General features: G+C 31.7%; 1 protein-coding gene across 4 annotated transcripts in view; it reads left to right on the top strand.

The window, feature by feature from the left end:
• The window catches only part of LOC124948846, a 105,328-nt gene that overhangs the window by 80,978 nt on the left and 10,293 nt on the right, over positions 1-14,057 (top strand). For all 4 annotated transcript variants that reach the window (XR_007100865.1, XM_047493082.1, XM_047493081.1 and 1 more), the window contains 4 exons: positions 8,226-8,486; positions 10,370-10,527; positions 10,941-11,196; positions 13,766-13,881. Coding sequence is in view for 3 of the 4 variants with exons in the window: in XM_047493082.1 (XP_047349038.1) it covers positions 8,226-8,486; positions 10,370-10,527; positions 10,941-11,196; positions 13,766-13,881 (791 nt within the window). In the remaining variant the exon portion in view is untranslated. The remainder of the gene's footprint in view (positions 1-8,225; positions 8,487-10,369; positions 10,528-10,940; positions 11,197-13,765; positions 13,882-14,057) is intronic.

The following is a 14,057-nucleotide window of genomic DNA, read 5'->3' as shown; positions in this document are numbered from 1 at the left end:
ATTTTTTGTTACTCGAGTACATAAAAATAAAGTTGATAATTTTATCCTGTTAGTTAAACGAAAAGAACAAATTCAAATGATAAATATTGTTAACAGCTTTGACAAAAATGTGTGCTCAATAAAAATTTGAAAAACTCTCAAATTTATTGCAAGGTAAAAATCATTCGGACAAATGCTCGGCATCAAAGTCTCTCAATCGTTTTATATAGAGTGACTAAATATCAAGACATAAAACGTTTCACGTCCTTATCGTTTCTCAACTCGTGTTATTCTTCGTGAGTCTTTCTTATACCTTGTAAAATATTATTATATCATCGTCGTAACGTAGAAATAACGCTGATAAAAAGGAGGACGAGCGCATGGAGCTTATCGGCCTTAAGCTCTTCTCATGGAACATTGTAAGAACTTAACGAGTTTTATTTTTATGATTTTACAAGAGCAAGATACGCATTACTCATCATATAAATTTATAGTGAAAAATCAAAGATTTACAAGTGAAATTTAAATATAATTTAGAGATTTTATATTAAATTGTTATATTTCAAATTTAATAATTAATCGATCTTATAAGAATTTTGATCATTATTAAAACGTTTTGTTATCATGCATTGAGATACTTTCGGGAGATTAATCGACCGTCACGATTCTACGTATTTCGTTATTCGAAGGATGCTTCCGTTCTCCAATTTTGAAGGCAAATAGTTTGCTTTCATTTCGGAAGCAAATAACACACAACTCCGCAAGATATCAGACCACATACAAATAATTACAAACACACTGGCTAATTCGATCTTCCTCATACTCTAAATACATTGCTCATTAAATGTCGGAAATTTGCATTGCAAATAAATCTGAAATATATATATATTATATTGTATATATAAATATATATTATATTATATATATAAATATGTAAATATATATATATATATATATATATATGCAATCGTAGGAAAAACATAATTTCAAAATAATCTTAATTTTCTCGAAGAACGTAGATCAACGATGAAATTTCTTTTCTCGAGTTTCTTTCTCTGACATAAAATATTAACGCCCACCTTCTAACATCCTGGAGATTCATCGATAATCGATTCACGGAATCCTCCATAACGCTCTCTTTCGTCGAAGAACGGAAATTGCAAATTTCCTGGAAAGGCGTGACAGACTTGCTAACGATTTCACGACGAATTTTCGTGCGGATATTTATGCATTAGCGTGCCAGAGACAAGAGTATATAGATAGGTATATCATATATGTATACATACATATACCTACGTATACATAAATATATGTATCATCTCATCGATCAAGAATTTTCTCGAAATATTTCTACACAAGGTCGCACATTATTTCAAAGAAACAAGTAAAATTGAAATTATGAAGAATATTGATAACAATATTTAATTAGTTAATAGTTAATAATTAATAGTTAAATCATTAATGAAATCACTATATATTAAAAGTATTATTTTTCACGTGCACTATCAAGCTGTCGAAATAAAAAAATTAATCCATAGTTAGATTCTGCTTTGTAAAATATGTGCCCGACAGAGGCAGAGTTTTTCGCTTTTAAGCATCGAGAATGGCGCCAGAAAAAGCACAAGAGTCGAGGTCGAACCAGTATTAACGATAAATGTCTTTTCCAGACGTAACCCAACGTATTTTCTCGACGACGTACTTTTGAGTATTCCGTTCGAAATGTATAAGTATTGTAAAGATCTCATCCTTATCGATTCCATTTATGCACATAATATACATATATACGCCTTCCACAAATTTAGAATTCGAAATATACTTATGTATCTATACATGAATATACACATTTACGAACATTAGTTTTGGATATTCAAATCCAACAGAAAATAAAATATAATTCCGAAATTCAAGCTCGAAATTCGAGCGTTGCACTTTCGATGTAATACAAGATTAGTTCACAGTGTTACTTCCAAACCATAAACTTTAAATATATTTTCTACTATTTTTCTTCTATCACCGTCTTTCTCTCTCTCTCTCTCTCTCTCTCTTTCTCTCTCTTTGTCTCTCTCTCTCTCTCTCTCTCTCTCTCTCTCTCTCTTATATTACTTCCGAGAGTGCGTCCTCTGAAAAATCTACGAATATTTGGCCGACTACTCGGCGAATAACGGTAATAAACATCTAGAACAGACGAAGAGCGAGAGAAAAAGAGAGAACAAGCGAGAGAGAGAGAGAGAGGGAGAGATAGAGAGAGAGATAGAGAGAAAGGTTGATGCAACCCGTTTCATGAGAGTTCCTGGAACAGAGCGGTTAGCCCGTTCAACTTCCGGAAAGCGTGAGGACATGGCACATGCAAGGCATACACCCTTATCCATGCCGACCGCATACTATAACGTCGAGGAGGAAAATTCGAATGTGCTTTTCAACAGTGAAATGCTTCCAACGTTAAACGACTCCCTGTTACTGAACAAATCTTTAAAAAGAGCTTCTTGATAGCGAAGTTGACATAGAAGAAAGATTGAGAAAGAAAGAGACAAAAAGAAAAAGAGAACGATACTTTATTTCTAAATAACGTGGAATGATTTTAGGTCGATAAACGAATGATAGACATGTTAACGGGTTGCGTTCGTTAAAATTTCCAAATTGTTTATCTTTGAATATTATTTCCTCGAGGTTCGCGAAACAAACAACGATCTCTGGATTAAGGTAGAAACTTCTTAAGTTCGAGTACAACCCGGAGAACGATTTAGTAGTATAATAGTTTCTCCCTTGTTTATTGTATGCGTAATACGTAATACGCTTCTCTTCCGTACTTTACATACGAAAGATGGAACTTTGTTTCAAAGTGATAGAGAGAGAGAGAGAGAGAGAAATAGAGAAACTGAACGAGAGAGAAAGAGAGAGAAATAGAGAGACTGAAAGAGAGAGAAAGAGAGTAATATAAGAAAAGCTTCACAGCAGCAGTTCGCGAGTAGATTTCCAAAAGTAGGCTCTCTGAGCTTGGCATTTTGCACCAGAGAACTTTCGCAAAGGTGCGAATGTATATTTTCGCACTTGTGTTCGCCAAGCAAGCCGAGAAGCCATTGAAAATTTTCTCTCGAAACTTCTCCACGTCCTGGCCGAGTCACGTAATAATGCGAGAGAAAGGAAAAGTTTCGAAAACGAACACCTCCGTGTTCTAGTATTTACATATTCTTTCACATTTCTTAAAGTAAAACCTTTATTACTTGGATAGAAAAGGAGAAGAAAGAAAAAAGAAAGAGAAAGAGAGAGAGAGAGAGAGAGAGAGAAAAAGAATGAAATGTTAAAAAATTTCCTAACTTTCTTCGAACATCTTTCTTCATACTTGAGAATCCTCAAGAAAGTAGAATTCTCTTCGATGACCTTGTAACATTGAGATGATTGAGATCCTTCGACGTGTTAGAAAAGCTGTTCGTTAATCTCACGTCTATCGGCATCCTTGACATCTAATCGATATCCTAGTTCTTCTCGGTGATAAGGGAGAAAAGTACTATTCAGCCATCTTGATGTTTTAATTCAATGGAATTGAAATTTTCTCCGGGAATGGAATATCGTCACGATTCCTTTTCAAAGATTCTATTGTATCCATCCGCGAATACTAATATCTATTTTCATTCATGTGAAAATTCATATTCTTTTTTCCCTTTCTTTCTTTCTTTCTTTTATTTTATTTTCTTTTTCTTCTTCTCCTTTCGTTTCAGTTTTAAAATATGTGAATCACGAATCGACACAAACGTCTATGGTTAAATTGCTTTGAATTTACTTACATATAATTTATCGTGAAATTCTTGATTTTGCATTCCCTAGCGATCACATTGAAACTTTCAATAAATATGTTAGAAAACGTTTCTTTCTCGTCTCTCTCTCTCTCTCTCTCTCTCTCTCTTTCTCTCTCTCTCTTTTTCTTTCTCTCTCTCTCTCTCTCTCTCTCTCTCTCTCTCTCTCTCTCTCTCTCTCTCGTTTACAACAAACACATTCCTACTTATTCAAAACTATACTTGCATACGTATGCAAACGCATCATAAATTCTTTTCTAAATTTACATGCTTATTCACAAAGGTGAAGCTTCTTTCAGTGATTCGAAAATGTTATTTTATTTGAAAGACTAAATTTATTGTTACATAAAAGTTATTGACAAATTCAATATCTTTTATGTTAATACCGTATGTTCCGTTGAGCTCCAATAATAATTAGAAGTTTTATAGGTATTACAGATGAATGAATTCCATTAAAAAAACAAAAAAAAAAAAGAAGAAAAAATTCGACAAAAGATTTTAGCTCTACGAAAGAACAATAAAAATTTTCATGCATATTCAGGTATCGATTATAAATGCAAAAAAAAAATCTTGGAGATTTTGTTTTCATCTAATCCATACAATTTGTACTATCTTCCTTTCTTTATATATATATATATATATATATATATATATATATATATATATATATATTATATATATATATTATATATAGATGATAATCTTAAATATAGCTATTTTATTATTCATAAAAATATTTTCGTCTAACGAAATGGAAAAACGTTTTAAAAGAGTAAACAGCAAATTCCTTTCAAACTATGTTCAACAATTTTTCTCGCAAGCATTGATGATTCCTGTGTACATTCCGCCCACATCTTACGTACGAAAGACGTTAAACGAGACGCGATTTTCGCGTGGGTTTTTCGTTGATCCTTGCCAAAATTTCATTCATACTTTCTCATAAATATCTTCTCATACATAACATTTCACAACGCTTTCGTATTCGATGAACGGAACATTACATAACTTTTTAGTTATATATTTTTTTCTCTTATGATACGTCATGATTATTCTAAAATTACGTTCAAATGAATAACCTTCTTCGTGACTTTGAAAATAAAATATATTATCTACACGATTACATAACGCGATTATCTCGAGAAAAAAAAAGACTAACAGAATTCTAAAGAAAAATTTATTAAAAATCATATAACTGTAAATTATGCAGATTATATCAATTATCTAATTAAAATCATTAATTAGCGCGTACAATTATCTGATCAATTAAGTATGTTTTCTTCCGCGTTAAATGAAAAATGATCCTATTTAAAAACATCTATTAAATAAGAAAGAAATCGGTAAAAAGAAAAGAAATTAGAGTAACTGGAATCGATACTTTACGAGCTTCCTAAGCCCATGCTCGTTTGCATTATCCGCTACTTTCATTAACACCGAAACCATCGATTCTTATTCCGGATTAACGAGAAACATGTACGTGAACCGGCTTACGACTTCATAAACACCTTGATAAAGGAACGATCGAACGTGTTATTCCCATACGATCTACATTCTACAGATATATACATATACGCACACATACATACACACATTTATGTGGTCCCGTACGTTTCCTATTATTTCCAAGGGAAAATAGATTGATCGGCTGATATTATTCGAGAATTATTTTGTCTCGTAATACATACAAATGTAATTGAAATATATAGATATAGATAGATAGATAGATAGATAGATAGAAAGAGAGACATAATATGTTTCAGTATATGTATATTATAAGTATATAGTATATATTTATACCTTATTCATCGTTTTGTTTCCAAACGAGGAGAAGATAAAGTGAATCCTAACGATCGGTTCGTCCACGAATAATTCTTGGATAAGCTTGGCGCGTGCAAGGAAGGCAAAGTAACGTTTGCATTTGAACGACCTCATTACTAGATCGCATCTCTAGCACTAAACTCTACGTATCCTTTCTCCTTTCCACCCATAGAGTATGTTACTGGAGAAGGAAAGATATAAATGTTCACGAATGTTCCATAGGGTTTGAAATTCCTTGGGACGACAAGCTTCTTCTTAAATCTGTCGAGGAGGATTCAGTTTTTCATTGATTCTATTGTAAGATGAATGATGCGGTTTTACGAACTGGGTCAAACTTCGTTGATCGGTCAGTCTTGATAAAGGACCTTTTTCATATCTTTCTTATCTTTTCCTCTTTCTCTTTTTTTTTTGTTTTTTTTTAACAAAAAAACTTGATCATAAGTTAGAAAAGTTAACATAAAATATGCGTGTTTTTTATCCTAGAAAAAAAAATCGTATTTCGGATTAAACATTTATAGATACCTTTGCTTGTATGAGTTTTACTCGTTCACGTTACGTCAATGCGTAAAGATTATATTTAATTGTAGAATATAAAAAATTAATTTAATGTATGTAATGTATGTAAAAATTGAATGTATGTAATGTATGTAAAAAATTAATTTAATGTATGTAATGTATGTAATGTAAATTAATTCAATGTATGCAAAAATATAGATTTTACGAAAAAGAAATAAAATCTTCGAATGAATTTCTAGAGAAAGAAAAAGAGAGAGAGAGAGATTTCAATTTTCTTTTCATATAAATAAATTTTATTGACACGTAATTGTGTCAATGCATACGCATAGATTGTATTAGTAAAATACATAACAAAGTATACATTTCGACGAAGAAAGAATTAAATTCTGGATTCAATTTGTAAATAGATTTGTTCTTCCATTTTATATGAAAATATATTTGATTTATAAAGATTTTATTTCGATCTATACATATACATTAGAATCACACATACATATGTATTCGTTCGACTTACTCACAGAAAATTCTATCCTTCTTTTTAGGTGTGCTGACTTTGTAGAAATTAATGTTCGCTCTGGCGCACACGTCTACCGACCAAAGAATGGTCGGTCGATCGTTCGCGCTCTTATCGAAAAAGATTTCCTTCTCCAAAAGCTCGATCCGTTGAAAGTAAAAAAGAAAAGTGTAGTAAGTAAAGGTTGGCGTTAAATGTATCCAAGATAACAAGATAGATGTAAGAATATAAGTCGATGATACATAAGGAAAACTCGAAATAATAATCGAGTTCATCCTTCCCTTTTAATATCTCCCTTTTTGTCTTTTCTTTTAAAGGGCGTCAATAAACGAGAGATATTGTCGAGTTTAATAACTTGGTAGTAGAAAGTTTTTTATCTCGGTGGCTTCGTACAATATCGTACGTAAGATATATATTTTATGTCAACATACATAAAATACATACGTATGTATGTTACTCGTGTACACACAAACAGATATTGCGAAAAAAGAAGAGGCAGTAAATCGTGAATCCTGTCGTTCTTTCTAACGACATACGTGTATTTCTTTTTCCAACCAATAAATTTCATGCCTATTCGAGTATTATTAAAGTAACCGTACATTCTCTCTAATCCAAGATCTAATATTTCAATTTAGCGAGCTTAATTTCAGTTACAAAAAAAAAAAAATCCAGGAAAAGATCTTCCTTTGGATCAAACAATATGGCGAAATAAAATATGCTTCTGAGTGAACAGAGAAAAAGAGATAAAGAAAAAGGAAATTGACGATTTTATTTAGGAAAAATCATGTAATGATCATTAAAGTGGATCCTGAAGAAAAAATGTAATAGAAAATGTACAGATCCTCTCTCTCTCTCTCTCTCTCTCTCTCTCTCTCTCTCTCTCTCTCTCTCTCTCTCTCTCTCGAATATGTACAGCAAAAAGAGCGACGAAAAAGCAAGGCAAAGAACGACGTGACGTGTCCGACGAACAATTTGGCTAGAATCCAAACCGAACTGCTCCGAGGCTAACGACATTAGAATATTTGTCGAGTAAGTCGTGTGCCGGTAAAACACATTCGTATTCCTCGAGGGCGAGGTCGAATATCGGTTTGATTCTTCTCTGTTCCTACTGAAACTTTACTTTTTATTTTCAGCAAAAAGAAAAGAAAAAGCAAATAAAAAAGAGAAAAAAAGGAGTGTAAGTAATGAGAGAAAGCTTAGTTTTATTGTCGGCCACGTTCGTTACTCTAAATAAAGCAAACCTACCTAGCGTTAGTCTCTCGAGCTTTAACGATGTTCATTTTTCACGATTTTCGAAGAAAATCTTTCGAGAGAATCGGAAGATCAACTTACTTGATCGTAGAAAATATTTCGTTAAAATTTTTATTCCAAAAAAATATTTACAATATTGTCACGCTTTATTTATTAGATAATTAAAAAGTATATTTTATATGACTATTAATTATAAATTATAACGTAGTTCAATTAAGATAATCAACTTTTGTCAATATTTTTTTATTTTTGCGAAGCTTAAAAATTATTCTCGATAAATTTTACTCGATATCGAAACAAGTGAAAAGTTAGACACATATCTCCTCTATTCAATAAACGTTTCCATTATTTTCACACAGCTGACAAGGGTATGTTGCTGAAGCTGGACTTTCGGGACGAATTCAAGCTTGAGGAGAGTTCCGAGTGTCGTTTCGATTCTCTCGAGGTCCGTGACGGCAAGCACGGATATTCGAACCTCCTAGGAAAGTTCTGCGGCTCGAATTTCCCGCCTGAGATCACTTCGAAGACGAGATACCTCTGGCTACGTTTCCACAGCGACGAGAATATCGAGGGCAAGGGATTCAAGGCCGTCTGGAGTATGATACCCAGACCAACTTATCGTAAGTCTATTCTAGTGGAGTCGACTTCCCTTTCAACCTCGTCTTCCGAACCTTCCAAATTTCATCGTAACATCCACAATTTCTTTTATGACTATCATTTAAAATCACCATACCGTCGGTATCAAAAATATACCTTATCTTACGTAAATGTATATATTTATGTATGTAAGTACCTACATGAATCTCAATGCTAATACAATCTGCTCTCGTTCCTATTTTTCTATATCGATTCTCTATTATCGATATTACGAAACATCGTGCATGATACTCATCTTTATATTCGAATTTTTACATTCTACAGGAGACAAAGAATCTGCTTAGAATATAGTTAAGAAAATAAATTTGTTTCGTTTGACTGTTAAAAGGATATATCTTTTGTTTAATGGATGATCGATTAATGCATTTCATAAGATCGCCGACGTATCTATTCAATGGCTAAAGACAATCGAGATCTTCCCACAGCTAGAGTGTTTCGATCGTAACGATTATAAACGATTAATGCGAACGGAGAATGGCATAGTAGTGAATACATTCAGTAGCTTCCTCGCGTGGCTCGTAGACCCCGAAAATTAGGAGACACTTCGGGAATGGATGGTCGAGCGAGCCGCGCCGAACCATAGCAGCTAAGAGAAATAGAGAGAGAGAAGAGGGAGAGGAAGGGTGAAAGAGAGACAGAGAGAGAGAGAGAGTGAGAAGAGAGAGAGGGAGGGAGAGGGAGGGATAGAGAGTGCTGTTCGTACCTACAGTCAGAATTAATTCATACTCATCGGAAGGAACCGAGAATGGGACTATGAATACGTGGAATACAAGCGTGTTACTACTATCGCCATTCTGATATACCATTCTGGCCTTTGTCGAGAATTATCAGGTAGAACGCGTTATCACTAAAGACGGACAGTGGAACGCACGATTGTTTGAACTTCCAAAGCGTATTCCATCCCCTTAGGCCGAATACCTTCGAACTAGTTGTTATACAAAAGTTTCTATCGTGTGATTTTAATATATAAGCAATTAATTTATAATATTTTACATATAATCATCGATTTAACTAAATAAAAAATTGTTTCCTTAAGTATTATTTATTAAATAGGTTTCATTGATTTTAAAAAGAAAGATCGTAATTTCTTTAATCGTGCAATAATGAATTTTTTAATTTTATAGAAATAAATTTCTCGTGAAAGTATGGGAAAAATAAAAATAATAATTCATCTTCGATATTATCGTATAGATTGTTTTTGACTAATAAGGAAGAAAAATAAAAAATATCAATGAAAAGCGACATAAGAAAAAGTTCAAAAGATAAATCGAACGATGTCTAATTCGAATCGAGTTCGAAATTTTTCTCATAATTTGGAAAAAAAGATTCGTGAGTATATAGGAATGACACGGTTAGGGTACTCTTCATAGGTACTCATCAAATCTGACGCATTTTTACGTACATACATACATATATACATACATGTATGCATATATATAAGATATACTTTTATCGAGCATTACTTATCATCCCTTTTTATCATAAAAATCGGGTAAAAAGGATAGATAACATGCGAGATATTTTCGATCGCTTGGATCTTTTCAAGAATATACTTCCATTATTCGAATAAATGCACATACATTTATAACAGACAAAATGGAACGAACTTCTTTCTTCTTGTAACTTCCGATAGAACCTTTCCATTAGTGGAAGTTAATAATTCGAATATATAAAACGAAGAGAAAGAAAATATTTTATATCCGTCTATTCGAAAATAACTTGCAATGTTTTTATTAAGGAAATACCTCGATATTTTCTTTCTTTTACGAAAAGAAAAAAACAAATTTTAAATTGTTTGAAATCGAGCCTAGGGAAAGTGTAGAACTGTAATAGGTGTGATCCACAGCCGGAATCCCACCAGAGATAGAACCGTGCTTAGTTAACGTGACCGGTGACGAAGCTATTATCAGCCATAATGATGTAGAGGACAAAAAAAAATTAGCCGAGAAGGAGGGCATACCTTTGGACTGTATGTGGGTGATAAAAGTTAAGGAAGGATGGAAGGTAACGTATTTCTTAATTTTCTTACTTATTTACAAGATAAAAAATATAAGGTTCATTAAAATGTCACCTTGATAATTCAGAACCCAATTTCTTCTTTCTTCTTTGAAAACTATTTTCTTAACTACCTGTTCTTTGTTTCTTTTTTCTTTTTCCTTTTCATTTCGTTTTTTTGCGTTTCCTTCATTGGTAGAGATCCATTAATTATAAAAATAAATGTTTGAAAAGATAGAAACCTATATCTAACAAGACGAGTAATATACTTAATTATTTGAAAAAGGTCTCTCGAATTGATATTTGTATTCAAATGGAAAAATATAAAAAATGTTTCTATATTTTATCTATTACTTTAAATATCGTTATAACCATTGGTTTTTCTTTTCTTCTAAAAATAACGAAATTGTATTTCGTTACAGATACAACTGGCATTCCCAGACTCGACTCATTTCAAGTTGCAGAGGCCAAACGAGTGCGAAGCCAATTTCCTCGACGTTTTCGAAGAGAAAACAGATCTCCCTTCACGATTGAAAAATTTTTGCGGTAGCATCGCCGATACGGTCATAGTGAAATCGAACTTAGCATATGTCCGTTATTACGCCGAGCCTAAAGCTCTAAACAGCACCTTTGAAGGCGTAATGACTGCTATCAGGGACAAAGAAGCCGGCGAGTCAAGTGAGTTTAAAAGAATATAGAAATTATCGATTAATATTTTGAATTCCATTGAATTTTACCTACAATGAATTAGATTCATAAGCTATTCTATTTCTGTATATTTGTTTTTTTTCCGATGTATTTATATACATAAAGTAGAGTTTTCAAATGTTTTACTTATTTTTAAAATTACAAAATATCTTCAATTAAACGTGTTTATTTCAAATGCATTTCGCTTATATTATATCAATTATGGCATATTGTCATTAAAGTCCATTATCATTTATACATAACAACGATGATTCGATATAATGACTATTCATATATTACGGTAATTATAATTTATCTGAGGCTATAAAATAACATAAAAAATATGTAAGATAATATAAGATTTGATTACTCTAGCATGAAAGAAAAGAGAAAATACAATTAAGCGCATGTCCTGTAACTATTTGAACAAATTTATAGTAAATAAGGAATATAAAGTAAAATATCTTAATATTTGATACAATTGTAGCAACTCTCTGTTACAATTATATAAATGAAATGGACAACATTCATTTTTTCTTTTATTTTTTTTTTTTTTTTTTTTCATTATCCCTTTATGAAACGATAATTTCAATAACAACGAGCAATACGATTGTCACTAATTAAATTATTTAACTATAGAAATTATTTGCAAAATAGTAATAAATATAAAAAGAGAAAGTTGATGCTGTAATGTTTATTAAATTCCTACTAGATATATATCTATCCGAGTTATGTTTTTATGATTAGCTTAATATGTTGAAATTTATATGGTTAATGAGCTAATCTTTATTAACTTACAACAAAGTTTAATACATCTCACATCAATTTAACAGGAATTTGATAATAAAGGGATATCGTGCATAATCGAACTAATGATAATAAATGCTTGACGTTACTATGTACAGCGTTAATTAAATTTAATTTATTAGTAACGAAACATGATAATGCAGAATTGAAATCTCTCTCTGATAATTTACGTCACAACGTTGCTAAAATTTAAAGAATGAATGAAATATGAATGAATGAGAAAAAAGAGAGAGAGAGAGAGAGAGAGAGAGAGAGAGAGAGAGAGAGAAAGAGAAATCAGCCAATAAAAAAGGTTACGGCTGATTTTTTAACGATGATAAGGAAATCGGTTCTCATGTTTATTAATTCTTTTTTTAAAGTTTCGTTCATTCTTTCTCCTTTTGTCGTTTTCCTATATTAGAAGCAACGTTGACTCTCCCAACGTTAAAATTAATTAAATTCAACGCTCGCGTGACTCGTTCGGACATATACGTTTTTGTTCTCGCAGATGAAAACACACATGCTCGACTCTAATGAAAGTCGTGAAATTAACGTAGATACTGTTTCCTTTTTGTATTAAGAAAATTGTGAAAATAATCCTGTACCACAATTTTTCAAAGATCGTTCAAATGTCAACCGTGAACTTTAACGAAAAGATAAAGACAAAGACGAAAATTCAGTTTTATTGATCATATTTTGTTCTAAAAATATCGTTCGTATTTTTCTTTTTTTATTTTTTTTTTTATTGACAATCAATGATTAATATTTTATTATAAAGAAAGAATAAATTTTACTCAATAATATGTACAACAGTTTGTTGTTCGTAACATATGTTTTTTTTTCTTTTTTTTTTTTTTTTTTTTTTTTTTTTTTTTTTTTTCAGAAAATAGAACAGCATAATATGCTGAATATATATTTTGTATTTACTTATTATTAAAACCTTGCCAATTCGATAAATTTTAACCAAATTAACTGAATTTTACTTGGATATACATATATACATTAAATATGCATATTTACTAGTTGCTTAAAGTAATAATTTGTATTAAAAAAAAAAAAAAAGAAAAAAAATACATTAAAAAATATACATATCATAATATAAATACAAATGAATTTCAATCCAATATTATTATCATTTGTATGAAAGATTTAAAATCGATACACGTATTATATAATAGCTACCTTTACACTATAATTATATAGACATGTTACTTAAGCGACGATAATCATTCGATAAAGGCCAACAAATTCAGAGAATTATCCCTCGTAAATCCGTCGTGAATCATAAATGAGGTAAGCCAAGCAAATTCGCAATTACGTGTGCAGAATTCTCGTTAGATATCGAAGAGAAATCCTTGAATTTCGACGATCAAACTTTGATACCGATCCTGATATCTCACGCAAGAGCATAGAATATTAAACGTTTAAAGGTGTTGATTTATACTTTTGGAGATAAATTAATAACGAATAAATTAATTCAACAAATGTTTTTTTTTTTAATCACAGAGAAAACAATTAATAAAAAAAAAATTTTTATTAAAACAGGAAGAGAGAAAAAAAAGAAAGGAAGAAAATATACTTAAAGTTCTCACTCTCGTGAATCGAAATTTCTCATTTTTTATTTACGACTGAGACATGTATTTTCTCTCTCTCTCTCTCTTTCTCTCTCCCTCTTTCTCTTTTACCTTTTCTTTCTCTCTATCCCTATTTTTATCTCATACACAATCATTCGAAATGTTGTACGAGTTTCAAAGGAGTCCTTTAAATTTCACAGCATGCAGAACCGGAGAGTACGACTGCGAGGACGCGACCTGCATCGCCTCTATATTACAGTGCAACGGAAGGATCAACTGCCGCTTCCGGTGGGACGAAGACGAGTCGACATGCGACGTGAGTGGTGACTTTCTCTATCCGAGAAGAAAATCCAATAACCGACTTTCTATGATCGCACTAGTAGGGTGCTTTCCAATTCTCGACTTTGAAAATCGTCGCATCCCATCTTCTCCCTCTTTCTGTAGAATTGCATTATTTTCAAACTCTTTCTCTCTTTCTCTTGCTTTCTCTCT

Source organism: Vespa velutina, chromosome 4 (assembly GCF_912470025.1).
Source record: "Vespa velutina chromosome 4, iVesVel2.1, whole genome shotgun sequence".
Taxonomy (NCBI): Eukaryota; Metazoa; Arthropoda; class Insecta; order Hymenoptera; family Vespidae; genus Vespa; species Vespa velutina.
The sequence above is the reverse complement of the archived record's forward strand: the minus strand, read 5'-3'. Positions and strand labels throughout refer to the sequence as shown.